Below are 19,032 nucleotides of genomic sequence, written 5' to 3' on the forward strand. Positions count from 1 at the left end.
TAGTCATTTGTAATGTACTTGCATTTGTTAAATTGACTTAATATTTTTATTCAATATTTCCTTTTATTCGGTTATTTTACTGAAATAAATAAGGGTTACTAATGGTCACAGTTTGTTACATGTAATGTTTAATTTATTAAAAAAAGATTTATATTGTCATTGTGGAGTAGGTTAATGAGTTTTTTGTATAAAGCAGAGTGTACTTTATGTAGCCCGATGTAATTAGTAATTATTACATTTTGAGGAAACATACCCAACATTGGTAATGAATATAATTAATTTGCACTGTATCTAAAGATCAATTAAAAATGTTTTTTAATCTTTTTTATTTTACCTCAGTTATCAACAGCGGGCACGCGCAGTGTTCAATTAAACTGCGCTCTATAAGCGGCTGCTAAATGAGCGCGCGCGCCAAAATGCTCGTACAGGGGAAAATCACCCGCTTCGAAGTGGGTTGAATGGGCGTTGTCAGTGGTTATCAGCTGATTCATATGGGCCAGATGGGGCTGCTGCGTCTACTGGTAGACTCAGAAGGCTTTTATCATCCATTCTAATGGTTAACCACCGTTTCAAATACAAGAGAAGACTCCAGATCCAGTCCCAGAGGAATCCAGCTCAGCTGATCGAACGTCTACAAGATAACGTGGTGACGTTACGCTTTTTCCCGCTTGATACTTTCACTCCCGCATCATATTTCACTTACTTTCAGGTAAGACCATTTAAATGATAAACTGGGGATTTAAACTAACTTATTTGCCAATAATTAAATAAATGCAGAAAATGTGTTTTAATTGGCGTGACATGAGTGTTGACATGACATAACTATATAGATTTCATAGTAGCCTGCGTTATAGTTACATGCTTTATGTTAGCATAAACGTTTGCTGTCTGAAGTTTAGTTTAACGCAAAATTACTCTGTAACTGTTTCATGCTGTAAGACAGTTTATTGCATTTTATAACGTTAAGTTATCTACTCGTTAACGCTTCACTGAAGCTAACGTTATATTATACTCGTATTGCGTGAAGTATTCAAACCCAAGACGTACTTTTAAACTAAATAAAGTTATATGTGTTTAAATGTGTATATCTGTCTGTCTATCTAATAGAGTCACCAAATACATATACCTCATCTGCATCCCATGTTCACTGATGTGTTTATGTCTTTTAGGCTGTGATGAGAAGTATGGGTTGCTGCTTGCCTTAACTAATAATTGCCAAAAATTCTGATTTTAGATATGGGAAAAGCAGTTAAGGGCGTACGCTTCAGGAGAGTTAAGATTAAGGTGCTGAGGAGGTCTATCACTGGCCCTGCAAAGGTTTCTTACCTATATCAAGGTCTCCCCGAGCCCAACTGCAAACTGACCCCCCCTTCAGACCCTCACAAGTCTATTACACCTCAACAGGCTGAACCTGATGATGTGGTACCGAGCTGCAGCTCATGTTCTGAGACTGCGTACAGTAAGGCAAAGAAGAGAGAGCTTCATGCCTGGGATGCAGTTAAGGATGACATGCTTAAGGTGTCATTTGAAGGTTCAGCACCAATCACTACCCAGTGTGTTGTCTGCCAAGAACATGGAGATTATAGGTGTGTTGAGTGCAGCACCACTGCAGTGTTTTCTGAAAAGGACTCACAGAAATTCACTGCACCTTCATGATAAGTGGAACGTAAGAATAATAGCATGCAGTCATACACACAGACAATAAACTCACAGTTATTCATTAATTTCTTCAAATTGTTTTTGAACTATGTAGCTGTTCGTGTCTCAAGTTTATTGTTTTAAAAACTTTGTTAGAGCTATAATTCTTTCTTACAGAATGCTTACTATGAGCCATCCACCCTGAGGTTATTCCTATATTTACCTGAAGGCCATGGCACCCATGCATTCTACACAAAGGACATGAAGGTCATTGTCAGCACACATTTCTCATTTTACAAATTCATTTAATTTTCTTAAAAGGTAAAGGAATCAAATCCGTTTAAATGTGAAATAAGGATTTCATCAAAATTTGTCAAAATATCTAATAATTATAGTAACAATATTTATAAAATGGTCAGTTCTGGTCCTTGATTCTGATTGGCTGAGCCAATTTCTAAAACGTTATAAAGTACCCCGATTTATACAAGCTGACTGAATTACATAGCCTTAATAACACTTCGTTTACTTTATTTGATTAAAAGCAGGGGGTAACAGTGTGTTTTATAACAGCAAAGGGGGTTTTAATGACTTTGTTTAGCATCGTGCCACAACGCCCTTAGCTGTTATAAAACTCACTTTAATGCACTGCTTCACAGGCTTATTGCGTTATTAAGTTATTAGTGACACACTCAAGGGATTTAGTCTATACTGATAAGGTCTCTATAGTAGTACTTGCTTATGTTTTTTTTTATTTTGCAGGACGGCTCTGCACCGTCACAGTCAATATGTGTGCGTGTGAACCAGAAACGTGCACTCTGCTAAGGTATGGGCTCTGGCCAGCAACAGCCGACAAGCATCAGACAGCCTTCTCCATCCCTCTGCTAGAGCTTTTTGTTTGTCTGTCACTGGAGTGTCAGGTTTCTGTTGAGGGTTTTTGCAACACCCTGCGCTGGAAAAATAACCTTACACTTGCAGAGGTAAGCCAGTTTCCAGAGGTCAGTTTGAAGTCCTGTCTATAATGTGAACATTTCTGTTACTTTCATAGAATATTGATGAGTCCATATAGACAAACCATCTTGGATTTACAGTTGCTTGCAAACATATTCTTGCTATTTTGCTATAAAATAACAACTTCTCAGTGAACCACAGTCTACAGATGTGAGTGTGGGATACAGTAATGTTTTCACTGACTCCTGCTTATACCGTAGGCTAACGCACTTTACAGAGCCCTGGTGGGAGAATCCATATCTCATTTTAGGCATCACCACTTCCGAAAAATAAGTTTGGTAGATGTTTGCCCACAATTAGGTGATGGGACCACATGTCCAGCATGTCCAAAGGTTGCTTCTAGTTCCAGCGTGGTACTTGTTTGATTAACCATAAATGCATTCTCTATTACCTTATGGCATTGAATTGATAAAAATTGAAAAATTTCTTAATTTTTTGTATAAAGAATTATAATAGAATAGTAATAGTATAAGTGTATCAACCTGTTGCATATACAAAACCAGGATTACTGTAAGTGTTTGTCTTCCAGGCGGATGGAGATGTGATATTGACATTGGATGCCAACTTTGGCCTTGTGAGAAAGCAAAGCTCAGGGACAAGTGCGGTTGAGCCATTACATGGAACCCGCATGTTTGTTAGTGAAAAGGATGTAGAGGAATACCTGCTATCACATCTTGACAGCTCAAAGCCTCACGAGGTAAGACATAGTTGTAGAATACGCCGTGAAATATTAGATTTAAAAAAGACCATTATTCCTCCAATAAATCTCGGTTTTCCTTTAATCTTTAGGACTGCAGTAACTTCAAGGCTGGCAACGTGCTGAGGTCACCACAACAAGCTAAGAAACTTGATGTTACAGGAGTGTTTGGAGCCTCCTGTCGTCATGAAATGCCCCTAATGTTTGTCAACATGAGCCAAGGAGAACGGCAAGTCTATGCCACAGTAGTGATAATTCTCCTGTTTTATTCTACTTATTCAAAAACATTTTTGAATAGCTTGACCCTAGCATTAGCCATATTTTAATTTTATATGTCACCAAATATGAACCTCACAGAATGTAAATGGGGGATTCCAAAATATTACAAAATTTCAACTTTACCACCATTCTATAATCTTCACTTATCTAAGAAAAAGGGTTTGGTTAATTTTGAGTGCCCCTATTGAGTATGTAGGTATTGAATTTGATGCTTGAGATTATGTATATATAATAACATACAATAAATTTACATTGAGCTGATATATCAGCACTGTTAATTATTTCCCTGTTAAATAACAGGAAATTACTGGCAGCAGGGTTACCATTATTTTCCTGCTATTTGAACAGTTACAGTGCATTCCCCATAATGTTTTTCTACAGGAATTTACTGTGAATCACAGAAAAAACAGGAAACAACTGGCAGCAGTGTTACCATTATGCTCCTGTTAAATCACCATTTATTTTGTTTCCATTAAATATTGTTAATTAGGGTTAGCATAGTAACGTGTACTGATTGTTATAGACATATTCTAGCTAGAGTTAATACAAAAGGCATAATCCTTCAGGTAACACTTAAGTGAAAGAAAACTAATAGTTCCGTGTTGAAATTAACTTTTTTGTTTATTGTAATACAAACACTGAAAGATAAATACTTACAAATGTAGGCACACATGGATCAGACCAAACACAAAAATATACTGTATATCATGTTCATTGCCGACATCTGTGGTCACTGGACGGAAAATAACAACTGCGTCTGTCTTAAACTAGCAAAGACACTTGCGTTTGGCTTTGCGCTGCGTTGGTGCAAGATAGGGCCCAAAACCTCAACATTTAATGTTCCTTGAACTGCTAAAATTCATTTAAAAAGACTCAAAGGATATACACTGTGACTCCTGGTCACATAAAAATGTTACACATAGGCTCAGATTAATCACAAACAAATTTCGTTTTCTCATGTTCATGGTTTAAAAAGTAACAAATACATTTTTAAACCCAAATACATTTTTCATTATAACAAAATACTGAACTTCATATGCAGTGTTACCTAAACCACTAAAATTCAACATGTATGAATACATTCAAACCAATAGATAACACTTAATGGAACTCTTCATCAATAAAGAGCAATAAACAATATAAACACTGTCACTGCTTAGACCACAAACCATTTACTCAAAGCACACAATGAGTATCCTTTGCAAAGTCTTGGGTCTGTATATGAAAGAGAAAGAGAGAGAGAGAGAGAGAGAGAGAGAGATATGATTTCCATAATTTCAAAATTATATCACATGGCTTGACCTAACAAAAGCTAATTTTAGAAACAGAGCTTAAAACGGACAGAATAACATAAAATAATAGAAAGTGTGATGAGCACAATTCATTGAAAGAACAAAAAAAAGAATGGCAAAAGAGCACAGAAGAGAAGTTCAGCATTCTCACTTTGAAAGGCAGATGAGAATGAATTTCCCCAGCCCCCTTAGTCATTGCTGTTTGAACATATGTGTAATGTATACATCCTACTCACCATTTTCAAATGAAATCCCACTGAAAGACCATTTACTTGCGCAAGAGGCTGGTGACATGTGAATTGACAGTTCTTCTTTTTTCCCCTTTGCAGCCTTTGTCCCTTTTTCTGGGTTTATACCCACAAAGCGTCTGAAAAATTATACACTGGTTAAAAATCTAGTAATTCACACAGACTAGCAGCACAACAAATGTACATGAACTACCCTCAACATGCACTAACTTCTTGCCTCTGCAAATATTTTAAGTTGCACTAAAACTTTCTAAATCAAAGTTAATTGCTAAATCCCGTCACCACACCTGTGGAAACCATGCTTGAGCCCCAGCCCTGTCACAAAGGTGGACTGGCTGTTGTCCACAAAATTGACAAGAAACCATTATGCAAGCCAATTAGATTTATTAATAGATTAGCAGTAAATTGCTAGATTAAAGCAAGGAAAAAAACATTCAAATTTTCACCTGTTTCTGAGACATACATCCTGGGATATTATCTTGAACAGCAGTGTGATAATGGATGGTAACGTTACCCTGCATCTGCATCTGTAATGAAAAAATATATATAAAAAAATGTAAACATTTATCTACAACTCAATGATAATCTGGATTTACCTCATTGATAGGCTAAAACACACATAAAAGTCACACCAGCATGTCTGGTAGCCCAAACAGCTATAATTATAACAGCTCATCTTACTTCATGTGGTGTAAGTCCTTGGCGTTTAACGTTAGTATACATCAACATCACTGATAGATGTTAAAACTGTGCATGACTTTGAAGAAACTCTTTAATCTCAGCAGATTATTGATATTTTGGTCTATGAAATCACCGCGATCTTCCGACATGGATCTCCGTGTTCGATGCAGGTTCAAATGCCTCCTTCAACGTTACGCTCCTTCCCAGATAGCAAATTGACTCCGGAACGGATCCGCCCCGGAACTACCAAAGGCTCCGGAACGGATGTGGAAAACGGATCCGGAATGGAGTCCACTTGCACAGCGCATCGGATCCAGAACAGATAAGGATGGCGGATCCGGGGCAGACCCGTTTACAAAGCAGCTGATCCGCCACGGATCTAGTCATTCTCTCTAGATACCTTCAGATCCCTCATTTAAAAGTTTTCTGGCCAAAACTAGCTAAAGAAATATTTCAAATCTTTTTGAACAACATTGGATAGAATGGATTGCTCTTTCATTTTTAATATGCCTTCCATTTTTAATATTAATAACACATGAGGAAATCATTCAAAACGCATAGTAAACTCACCCGTTTAAGCCAGTAACAATTAAACTTTAAAAATAGGTCATTACAGACTGTATTTATGTATACAATTGTATTACAGAAAATGAAATGCAACCATAAATTGTACAAATATTTTTATTTATTTAAGGAAAATAACACTTTTTTTAATGTAGCTCAAGAATCATTTAATGAAATATTTTTTTTGTGTAAACTGGGTTTTTAAAAGATTGATCAATATAAACTTAAAAAAATACTTTTTAAAGTAGTAAACTTGTCTTTATCTTAACTGGTAAACGAACACTGAACACACAAGTTAAAGTTAAACAGTAAAACACAACTTTTGGGTCCTGACACTGGGTCTGCTCCCCTGTCTGCTGCTAGGTTGAACCACCGTATCACATGTATTGTGGTCTCATCATCAGTGGCGGCACGGGAGACATGGCTCTTTCTCACAGCACCTGTAATACACAAGCAGAATTATTATTAGACCAGTTCATGAAATCACAAAGGAGCTACCATTTTTTTTTTAAAGAAAACACCACCGTTTTACATATGTCTTACCTCAAGCTAGACAAGTTGATATGTATCTGTCCCATCTCAGTGAGTGCACTTAATCGCTATGAAGTGTTTGGTGGCTTCTTAAATCATCCCTGTTTGGATCCTAATGAATGAATGGAACGAATGGTTCTAAGCTAAACGCTAACATAGTGGCACCCTGCAGTGATTAAGTGCACCCACTGAGACGGGACAGATATGTATCAACTCTTTTAGGTTGAGGTAAGAGCATAATGGCATATGTAAAAACGGTGGTGTTTTCCTGTAAGGATACACACAACCAATGTTTTTAAAACAAAAGTGTGATATCTGACGCTTCTCTTTGTCTATGACGAGTCATTCAGGTACTGGGCTACTCAACACCGGTTGACTGTCAAAAATAGTCTGAATGTAAACCCTAGGTGTATTTGATTGATTCAGGATTAGACAAAAACAAACTTCGCAAGAAGGTTACATGATGTATCGTTAGATACATTTTTATACCAAAATGTTTTGTGCTTATATTTTTAAACCAGGCAAATTTCTTTACATTTACTTACACAGGAGGAACTTCCTAGACTCCATCTGATTTTAAGATTTTTTCCTACGTATAGGACAGGCTTAATTTACGTGTAAATATGTACGTCTTATGTGTGAGATCAGGCTGATTTACCAGAATATTGGCAGAATTTATAAATTTACAGAAATTATTTGCATCTTTCATATTTTTGACCCATCGCTCATTTATTTTTTGCTTTGCAACTTTTATGGCATTGCAAGAAGAACATTTTTTGAATGTTGACCCAGGCATCCTGGAATAAACAAAAAACACACATGAAGATACATGTAAAAAGTCATTCAATGGAATGTTATATTGTAGTGGTGGCGTGGTGTTGCATTTTGGAACATGTCATATATTTGTTATAAACAGGTCAAAGTTGGTCAAACAGTTTCAAGTTGTCATAAACTGATCTAAACTGCTTAAATAAGGAAATTAGTTGATCTAAATTAACCCGAGCCTAGACCAATGGAAGATTAACTCTTCGATTCAAACCAGTGTCAATAATCCCTGTTGAAAAAAAAAATAGCATATGCTGGGTTAGGTATGTTTTGATGCTTGTATGACCAGTCTTACCCGCTATGGACCAGCAGGTGACCATCCAAGGATCATCTTAAACCAGCACATGCGGCTAAAACCAGCATCAATCAAAACATACCACACTAGTATATGCTTGTTTCTCAGCAGGGATGTTCCAAGGTGCAGCGGTTTCAGCAGTTAGTGTGTTTTTAAGGGTAATATGTACAGGTTGATTAAATATCACCCATTTTTATAAAACAGTACATGTACTTAGTATACAATTATCCTTTCTGACTTAATCTGAGCTCCTAAAACATTTTATTAATAAAGAAAAAAGATCGGTTAGATAATGTTTAATACTGCATCATTATAGCCTACGGAATTGATGTTTGGAAAACATTAGCACATCTTGGCCGCAAAACACGTTAATACATAATTAAACTTTATAGATTTTAAAAGATCTTCTTAGTTAAATGAGAAACGACATATCAAGTGAGAACAATTACTGATCAACTAGTATAAAAATACTAAATGTACACTTTACTTGGAAGACAACATCAAGTTTTAACTAATATAAATAAGAAAAACACGGATCCTTACCTGTACCGCTACTTTTCTCAGCACGCAATGCGCGGGAGATTACGCAAAATGGTCAAACACCGGAAGTGGTCCAAGCAAAGCGAAAAAACTATTTGTACCTGATAACGCAGCATGTTCAAAAATACAACCCAAACATATTATATAATATATTAAGTTTCATGCTTTGCTTCAAATATTCTTTCCATATTTTGTTTTTTATTTTATACCCGCACTCTGAAATACTTAATTGGTCAGTCTCGACATTTTGTTTCAATATTCACCCTTAGCTAAAATTAACCACTATTTTAATTCAAGTAAAAGTATTTTAGTGTTTGTAGCAATTATTTACACTAAAAAAGTCACCCTAAGCCTATGTGTATTCTCGCGTAAAATCCTATGCCCGTTCTGTACAATAGACTAACAACATATAATAATATAAACAATATGATATAATAAACAATAAACGTACATATAGGCTAATATTACAGGTATTACATTTATTATTATGTTTTATATATAACTACGACACACACTTGTGTTTATTCAGTTTATTTTTACACCGAATACCCCTTAATACAACTCTTACAGTTTATTGGCTTGTGTCTTAAATTAACATCTTCCACCCAGTAAATGCAAAATTGTTCGTAAATTTACAGGGATTTGCAGCAATCCAACTCATGTTGCACTTTTGTCCAAAAACATTGTGAACTGGCATATACTGCATATAATTCCTTTTTTTCAAGATTTTAACGTTCACACAAAAGAACATTTACAAGTTGACTAATAAAACTTGCAGACAGCGATCCCAGAGATGGTCTAATTGGGGAAACCCTTATGGATAACATAGATCACTTAAAACATATGTAAACATGTTGAAAATCAATGGGCAGACATTCGATTCCTTACATGAATATATCTTCCCTCACAGAAGCAGTTTATTCAGTCTAGTAAAGCTTCTCTTTCATTAAAATCTATTTAAAAACAACAGCTGGTCTCCTTTCCTGCGATTGCTAAAGCAGCAGTTTTAGCATTAGCAATATTTGGCTAAAAGTTTCAGACTTTCCATCTAGTGGCTTTGGCAGTCCTGTAGTGAAGTTTTTCTTTCATTAAAATCAATTTAAAAACAACAGCTGGTCTCCTTTCCTGTAGCATTAGCCTTTTTGGCTAAAATTGCAGCCTTTCCATCCAACGTTAGCAGCTTTGGCACTCTAAATAACCTTTCAGGATAGCGGATTTCCCCCAGCATGCAATGGGACGTGACGTCGCTTCGCGTTCTTTATGCGTAATCATTTATACGTTATTAATGTGAAAATACGTAAGATCCTAACGTTGCTGAAGCCTTTATACGTGTATATTATACGTAGATGTGTCTATTTAAACGTAACGTTCATATGTATGCTAAAGACAACATTTACGTAAAAATAGATACGCATTTCTGTGAGATCACGTTGTACTATCAGGGTGACTTCTTATTGTTGATGTTTCTTCTTTGTGTTTGTTAACAGCAGGTGTTCATCATTAATGATCAATCATCGCTTGTAATGTGAACTCAATTGATTATTTAACTGCATGAATAAATTAACATTTCACACCAGAAAGACTCAAAAGGTTTTTCAAAACGTTTAATCAGGATAAAATTGATCCGGATTTAGTAATCCTTTTTTTGCGATCCGTGATCATGTTATCCAGCTTACTTTTGAAGCCAGTTTTTTAAAGCAACATCGGATTGGATCAATCTGATCCGGATAGGAACTTTTCAGGATCACCAAATCTGGATAACCAGTGCTGGATAACCAGTGCTCAAACAGGATAGGAAATCACAACGTAGAACTATAGATATGTAAAGAGCAACAAGTAGAATAGCCAGTTTGGGGTCAATATAAGTTTATTTTTATTTGAAATGAAAACACACACATTTAAAAAAAAACTAAAAACAAGGGAAACCCCACCCCATCCTCTTCCAGCAGTCTGCTCATCTGAGACCTACAACACAAACAATTGAGCAATTGAGCGTTAAAATGGAGTTCTGAGAGCGGAACCACAGAAAGCATGCAACATAACCCTTGCCTGTATTGTCCTGCACACATCGCTACTAAGCGCAATGTCCCTCTCTGTGCTGACAATGATGCACCTGAGCCCCTTGGAGACCCTAACCAACCTCCTGCATTCTGCCAGAACGAGCGACAGGACGTGCAACAAGTGACGCAATAGTAAGACACTATTTCTGATTTGGATTTGTTTTGGATTTCAAAAATCCGTGATTGCCATTCTTTGCATTTTTTTTGTTATTCTGTAATCATTGCATGCATCACTAATACATATTCTAAAAACAAAAATATTTTTGATTGTGATGAATATATATATATCAAATAGTGACAGAATAAAATGTATTGTTTTTGGTCAATTTTGACAGCTGTTTGGAGGATTATTTTATGAGGCCAAACTCTTTCTACTTTGCTGTAGGCCTATACTGAAAGGCTGAATACATTAAAGCCTACCTAATCACTGTAGCCTGATGGATGAACAAATGATATTAAAAACTTATGAATAAATTGGATAACTTGTAAGATACTGCATGATCCAAATATAGTATTATTTGATAATTTTTGTAAGTTTTCATTACATTTTGGTCATGAAATCCACGCTGAATCCACCCTTCTGATGGGATCAATTTAATCCAGATTTTTTGGATCAAAGTGATCCAAATCCTTCAAAAAAGTTCTGAAAAACCCAAACTAAAGGTTTGATCCGGATCAAAACCAAGATTGGATTTCGTGATCTAATCCGATTATGTAATCCGTTTTTTCTTTTGAAAAACCCATTTTCAAGATTTGATCCAATCTGTTATCCAAAATCCTTGTGGATTACTTTTGAAAAACCGGGCCCTGCATGTTTAACGTAATCTCGTGTATGTGAACGTGTTAAAAAATTCCTACTACTTATTATATTCCAGTGTTATAACTTCATAATTAAAGCATAATTGAAGAATTTTGCATAATTATGAATAAATTGCATATTTAACCGTTGTAATTATCATGTTACCTGAATAACAAAACTGTCTTCTTTTGATCATTTGGGCAGTTACATCGTAGTACACCACTTTTTATGGTAGGACTACACCAGTGGACATCTTGATATAATTTGTGACAGAATAAGTGTGTTTATTAATGTGTGTGACTGCTGCATCATGGGTAATCTGCAGATCTGTGGTTTGAAAGAGGTGTGAAGATGCTCATGTTCTGCTTTTGTGTGTGTGTGTGGAGACAGAAGAACAACGGAGGTGTGATCAGCTTTAATGAAGGCTGTGCGTCTGCTCTGCTCGGGCAGGAAAGTCTTGTGTTGAATGAATCTGTAGAAAACCTTCATCATGTTAGTCCTGTTAAAGTCTCTGATAACAAAAGTCATAACTGAGCACTGTGTCCAATTATTTTAAGACAACAGAAGTATTTTACAAATATCAGCATTAAACTACAGAATGTGTTCTAGTCTATAATAGTGTCATGACTCAGTCGATGAGAAAAGAGGAAATGAGAAACACAGGAAGAGCATCAAATTTTCTCACAGAGAACTATAAGTAGATGATGAGAAGAGACTCAGTAAGAGAAACACAACATGACTGAGAAGAGTGATATATGTCTGCTGGGACTGATCCTTCTCTCTTCACTATTCACAGGTAAACTATACAACACATTTATTTCATCAGATTTCATTTCATTACTCTCACTGACATTCTGACAAACATGTTCAGTTTCATCTCATGTCACATTTATTATAGAGTTCATGTGTCTTCACTTATGGAACAAAAATGTATGAATATTCTCTCAAACCAATTATTTTACATCATACATTTCCATATATTGGAAGCTGGTGCTAATGTTTTTTGATATACAGCTGTAGTAGAGTAGGCGGGGCGAGACCGTGGTTCGAGTCCGGTGAGTAATTGTGAATTAGTGCCAGCTGTGCGCACACCGGGCTCGAATCACGTAGGGGAAGGGAGCATATAAAAGGAATGAGCGACCGGACCGTCGAAGAGAGAGGACCGGGCCCGGACTTGTGTTATGTTTGTATTAGTATTTTTATTTATATTTATATTTTGTTCGCCGGCGGTCGTCCGTGAGGGGCCGCCGGCTGTTATATTACTTTATTAAATGTTTAAAATGTCTTCCGGTTCCCGCCTCCTTCCTTCCTTTTAATGAACTTTTCTACAACAGAAATATGTGCATTGACAATATATGGACATATATTGAACATAAAATATATTTAGAAACGAAGACAAAAATAAAACTGAAAAAGGTTCACATGTAGATGTGATTGTTTAGTATACACATATAGGCCGGGTTTCACAGACATGGTTTAGCTTGAGCCAGGACTAAGCCCTAGTTGAATTAAGATATTTAAGTCGCTTTTAAGATATGCCTGAGTAGAATACATTACTGGTGTGCATCTTGAGACAAAACAATGGCACTGATATATTTTAAGATATTTCTGGGCAAATTATATTGAGTTAAGACAGGTCACACATTCATTTTAGTCTGACTAGCCTTAAGCCTTGACTGTGAAACCGGGCCATAGTGTTTAATGTTGTATTACTATGAAATGTAGAAGGGTCTCTAGTGTGTAATTGTGTGGGGTTACCGTGGGAGAGGCTGTGAGTCTGTGGTTAGGACAACAATTGATCGAATATCTTGAAGATCAAATATTACTTTATTGTGCACTATTCAGTAAAGCAATTGTCTTTTCAATAAGTGCTTCAGTTTGAACAGGAGTGCTTAGGCTATTGTGAAGTGGCTATGGTTTAAAATATGAAACATGTATGTTGTAATTCTTAACATAATACATTTTATGGCATTTTATAATACACATTCAGTCCCATATCTTATCACGTGTACATCATTATATTATAAAGTATTTTACTGGTTATAAAATTACATATATTGGAACATATAACTAAATATATTATGGTCAATATATTTTTCAATATATGAAAAGTGGCAATTCCTTATGTATTATTTAATATATCTTAATATATTTACACAATTTATTATTATCTATATTTTCAAATATACCATTATTATATATTTTACATTCATATATTAGGAACTATATTTTCTTTCCTTAAAGGTTATTCTCACATTTAAAAGTCTGATGTCAAATCACACGAGATCTTTTACTTGACCACTTCAGCTTTATACTTCACAGAGGCTATTTTTGACTGCCATGTATGGGTTTTACTTGCACGCACAGGCCAGTGTTGTTTTTAAACGTGTCATTTGTTTATTTTTATTTCACAGACACGATTAGCAACACTATACCAGCGTGTTTCCAACATAGTCTACTTGTGTGTGTGTATTAACTGTAAAGTCTACGGTGTAAATACTCTTTATTTTCCTGCTGTCCTGAGGGCTGTTGTTGTGTCTCGTACCGTCCCCACAAGACAGAAGCGACAGCCGCGCAGCTTGAAACGGAGCTCTGAATACACCGTATATATCATTTACATACAGAAACAAGATTGTATAGTGTTCTTTATAGCTGATGTCAGTAAACACTCATTAGGGTGCAGACCAAAGAAACGATGCGTTATCACTTTCAGCCGAACCAACACAAGTAACACAGGAAAGTCGTGGTGTCAAACGTACACCCGCTGGTGTAAATATGAGTCTTTACCTACGGGTGTACAACTTTTCACTGAAACATAGTCTTTCTGGTGTGAAATGTTAATTTATTCATGAGGTTAATGAATCAATTGAGTTGACTTTACAGTGATGATTGATCTTTAGTGATGACACCTGCTGTTCATGAAGTGTTTAGATACACAGCTGATGTAAAGCAAACACAACAGATCTATGTGTGCAACTAATGTGGTCTCTTAATATCACAAAATATCAAGATGCTTTAAACAACTTTAAACAGTGTTTCTATAATCACTTATTAAAAGAAGTTTGAGTGTAAAAGATGTTCATGTAGAGTTAGAGGTTTAGCTGCAGTTTGAAATGTTTTAGTTGTGACGTCATCATTAGTGTGATGAGGATTCTCTTTAGTGGGGTACTTGAGGTACCTGTTTCTTTTGCTGTTGATAATGAGTTAAACAGATACACTGCCTGTGGTTTAAATTATTTGTTGCTTGAAGATTTTACTTGATGTCATCAGAAAATGATAAAAGTGTAATGAAATGTTTTAGTAAAGCTAGAGATGCTGATGTTTGTCAACAGTGGTGTGTAAGATAAACAGATACTGCCTTTGTCAACAATTATAAATAAGATGTTTAAAAATGTTCCACACTGACATCAAAACTCGGCATACAAATATCAATAACGGTTACAATCAATAAAATGTTAATGCTGCAGTGCATGCTGGGTAATAGAAAAGGATCAATGTGCATTTGATTATTTTCACCACCACTGTTGAGTTTTGTAGGATGACTGTTGAAGTCTTAGCATTTGTGAGAAATGTTTTAGGATCCTCTGAACAAATCTTTAAAGTTGCATTTTATCACTCTAGCTGCATTTCATTATAACAAATAACTTTTTTTTTTTTCATTTGACTCTTACACTAAACCTTAGTTGAGACCAATGCTTCTACTCAATAGAAAGACAAGACTGTGCACCTGCTTGCTTTAACATGATGTAAGTTTAGAACAGTTCTTTTCACAAGTAGGGAAAACTGTTAAGTTGGACTTTAGTACAAGTACCCAACCAAATAAAACACTGATCACCATAATGGAGAATTTAAATGACTTGTTCAATAAAAGAACATCAGAAACACTAAATACAACTTAAGCTCTACTAATGATACTTAAAGAAGTCAAAAGTTTCATTTAGTTACATGTAAATATGTATTATAGTAGCATATGTGATTCTGTATTTATATGACATGAATCTGTGTGGCTACAGTCTTTATTTCCTGTTCTTGTTCATTTCTTCAGTGGACTCTGATCTTTAGTGATGACACCTGCTGTTCATGATCAATCATCACTTGGAAAGTCAACTCAATTGATTCATTAACTGCATGAATAAATAAACATTTCACACCAGAAAGTGCATGATCATAGTAACTGCGGCCTACTTATGTGTTTATTTTATGTCTTTGTGACATGAATAAACAAATTATGAGTTTAAATCACTGTTAGTCGCTCTGTGTGTGCGTGTGTGTGTGTCCATGTGTGTGTGATTGAAACCCACCACAGCTCAAGAACAAAAACTTTCTCTACTTATACTTTCACATATAAGATCATTAATCGTCTTAATGGTGGTTTACTTCCCACCACTGCCTTGATTTCAACATGACTGCGGCGGATACTTTCCAGTGTATCAAATCTATAACATGCTTCCTGTTATACGTGTTGTGTGAAATATCACCTCACCGGGGCTCTTTTTAAATTGCAGACTAGAGCTGGACGATTCTGGATAAATTGAGGATCCCGATTCTTTTGTTTCAAATAGAGATTGCGATTCTTTTACGATTCTGAATGATGACTAAAAGTAAAACATCATTTACAAAAAGAGGTTCTGACAAAAAAAAATGTTTATTTAGGTGCATCAATATTAAAGTAAGTAAGTAAACTCAAGTGTTTTTTCATTTTTTTTATTTAAATGCAAAAGTTTAACTTTCTAAAACGTATAAATGCATTGAAGTAACTTGTATATGAAATATTTCTCAGTAAAACAAACTCATAAGGTGACACTTTTTTTTATTTTATACATTTGCCTGATATCTTGCCTGATAGTAGTGTCTTTACAGAAAGACACTACTGATAAACATGACAACGCATTATTCTCACCTGTAAACTGTTTAAAATAACCTGAAAACATGAAATGATGGGCAACTTGACGAAAGCTCTGATAGCGCAGCTCCTCTATTAGCATAAATACAGTGATAAGCGGCACACTCTCTGATGACGTCTTTTACCATAATGACGGATATAAACGCTCACTCGGATTTGTCCGCGCTACAAACTACAATCGTTAGTTTCGTTTCAAACATGTCCAGTTAAGATGTGAAGCATAATCAGAACAATGTATCACAATCCTGACAGACACTCATAAGAACAGTTTTGTTGTCACTGTATTTACTTTATATGTTGGTCTGTTAGTTGGTGTGAGATTAGGAGTTTGTAAACGCGTTTTATACGTGTGAGTTGGAGACTCTCTGCTTTAATCGCAGTGACGTCACTAGTGTGATCATTTGACACAGAAATAATGTTTGTGTGTGTTTTAAAAAGACTGTTTGTGACGTCGTTACCTTATAATAATAATTTTAACTCCTGCGGCAGCAACAACAAATATTGAAGCGTTATGATTTTAGTCCGAAGTGTAAATTTATAGACACACGAGAATCGTTGACTTTCATTAATGAGATCGTCTGTTCGAATCGAGATCTTTTAACGATTAATCGTGCTGCTCTATTGCAGACTTATTAAAATAATGGGCTGGAAACTATAGAGATTCATTCAGATATCCAGATGTAGAACACTTGATGTTGACATGTGTCCTGATTGTCTGAAGATCCGATCTGCTGGTTCTGATCACAGAGATCACATGTTAATGCCAAATATAAATGCACCCAATGATAGAGGAACTAGATCACCTTCTGTTCTGTCAAATCTTCTGATTTATGTGATGTAAAAATAATAAAAGTCTATCTGTACTGACCTCACAGAATGACTTAACCTGCTATCCAGCGAGTTAAACACCTCCACACAAAGAGTCTCGTACACCAAGTTTGCAATTGAGAACTTTATCATGCTTTGGTGTGAAACTGAAATACATAAACACCAGCAAGTGCAAAGTACTTGAGTACCACAAATGCATTACAAACCCAATGCAACACGTAACTAGACTATAGAGTCATGAATTATGTATGTAGAGGAGTTAGCATACAAGGTAAGTATTATAAGTATAAGCAAGAACTTCAAGGTAACAGTTGCATAGGAAATTAATAACAACTTAGCTGTCAATTAACATTATCCATATCACACTTTACACTAAATAACACCACATTCATATATTTTACTTCTTACTTACAAGGAATGCTTTCAAAGGGCTAATAAGGAGAAACCGACACCAGAATTTCCGTGCTGCTTCATCTAGCGTATCTACTTCCTGAATGTCCGCTCCGTATCAAATGGTTTCAAAATAAAAGTCTCCGGCTACACAACTAAAATCTAAGACTGGCGATGCCAGAACACTATCTGTCATTAAAGGGTTCAAATCACCGAAACAGAAACACCCCTAACCCCATCTTTTGCTTTCTTCAGCGCCCCACTAATGTCCGTCCTGTGCATTGTGATGTATTAATATGAATGATGTCATCTGCTGTTTCAGGTGTGAGTGAAGCAGAAGTGACTGATGTGTTCATCAGTTCTGGTGAAAGTGTGTCTTTGTCCTGTAATGATGATCTTCATCAATGCTCCTCAACTACATGGAACTACAATAATTATACAAGATCATCTGCAGTAGAAGTGTTTGCTGGAGGAATAAATAAGAATAACACAGAGAGATCTGAGAGACTGAGTCTGACATCTAACTGCTCTCTCAACATCTATAAAACAACACAACATGATGGTGGAGTTTACACATGCAGACAATATGTGAATGGAAGTCATCATGGACCTGATTCACGTGTTAATCTACATGTTCTTCATGGTCAGTGTTTCTCTTCATTTATATGAACACATGTTTAACTTCAGATCACAGTTCTCTTTATCTCTTGTGTTTTCACTGAAACTCATGAGTACTGAGAGTGTGTTGTGTGATTTGTGTTTCAGTGTCTTCATCATCATCATCATCACAGACTGAGATAAGAGCAAACACATCTGTCACTCTCTCCTGTCAGCTGTTTTCATATGACTGTGATCATGTGTTCAGTGTTGATGGATTTCAGCTGGTGTGGATGAATCAGACTGATGTTGATCTACAGACAGACTCCAGATATCAGATTAGATCAGATAAACTCTGTCTCATCTCTCTGACTACAACACTCGTGAATGAAGACGACAACACAGAGTTGAGATGTGTGTTCAAACACAAGAATGACATCAAGACCTCAGTCACATATACTGTCAGATTTACAGGTAAGACATCACTCTGACAGGAGTGTCCTGAACTCAAAGTGACTTCAGTCATTAAACTCTGTACTGATGATGAAGAAATGACATAAACATGAAATATGATTGTGATGTTCTACAGTATGATGTCTCTGAACATTCATCATCTTCTACAGATTCAAACAAGATTCTAGTGACCACCACAAACCCTGAGAGATTCTCAACTCTTAAAACACCAGAAACTACACAACAACAAGGTATATTCCCACTAGAAATGCTTTGTCCCTGCTGGTGCTGAATACATTCCCAGAACAATCTGATATGGTCACGATGTGGAGTTGTTTAAAGGTTCTGGGGACCTTATTTGTGGACCTTCACAGAACGTATAGGCGACGTTTACTAAATGACAT

General features: G+C 35.9%; 2 protein-coding genes and 1 long non-coding RNA gene across 4 annotated transcripts in view; 2 read left to right on the top strand and 1 right to left on the bottom strand.

Moving 5' to 3' along the window:
- The window catches only part of LOC130421320 (uncharacterized), a 503,144-nt gene that overhangs the window by 354,967 nt on the left and 129,145 nt on the right, over nucleotides 1-19,032 (top strand). The window lies entirely within an intron of this gene.
- Nucleotides 445-3,797, top strand: LOC130421325 (uncharacterized). Of its 2 annotated transcripts, none has more exons than XM_056749151.1 (7): nucleotides 445-709; nucleotides 1,235-1,666; nucleotides 1,816-1,905; nucleotides 2,398-2,615; nucleotides 2,847-2,978; nucleotides 3,176-3,343; nucleotides 3,436-3,797. In XM_056749151.1, exons 4-7 carry the CDS (start codon nucleotides 2,424-2,426, stop codon nucleotides 3,667-3,669), a joined length of 726 nt encoding a protein of 241 aa, XP_056605129.1. In that variant the 5' UTR covers nucleotides 445-709; nucleotides 1,235-1,666; nucleotides 1,816-1,905; nucleotides 2,398-2,423; the 3' UTR covers nucleotides 3,670-3,797. The 2 variants fall into 2 exon arrangements, with proteins under 2 accessions (XP_056605129.1, XP_056605130.1); XM_056749152.1 differs by having other exon boundaries at nucleotides 1,235-1,586.
- Nucleotides 13,266-17,681, bottom strand: LOC130421370 (uncharacterized). Its single transcript, XR_008906794.1, has 2 exons — nucleotides 17,601-17,681; nucleotides 13,266-17,334 (listed from the first exon to the last, which is right to left on the bottom strand). It is a non-coding gene; the product is annotated as an uncharacterized LOC130421370 (long non-coding RNA).

The sequence above is a fragment of the Triplophysa dalaica genome, chromosome 5 (genome assembly GCF_015846415.1).
Source record: "Triplophysa dalaica isolate WHDGS20190420 chromosome 5, ASM1584641v1, whole genome shotgun sequence".
NCBI lineage: Eukaryota > Metazoa > Chordata > Actinopteri > Cypriniformes > Nemacheilidae > Triplophysa > Triplophysa dalaica.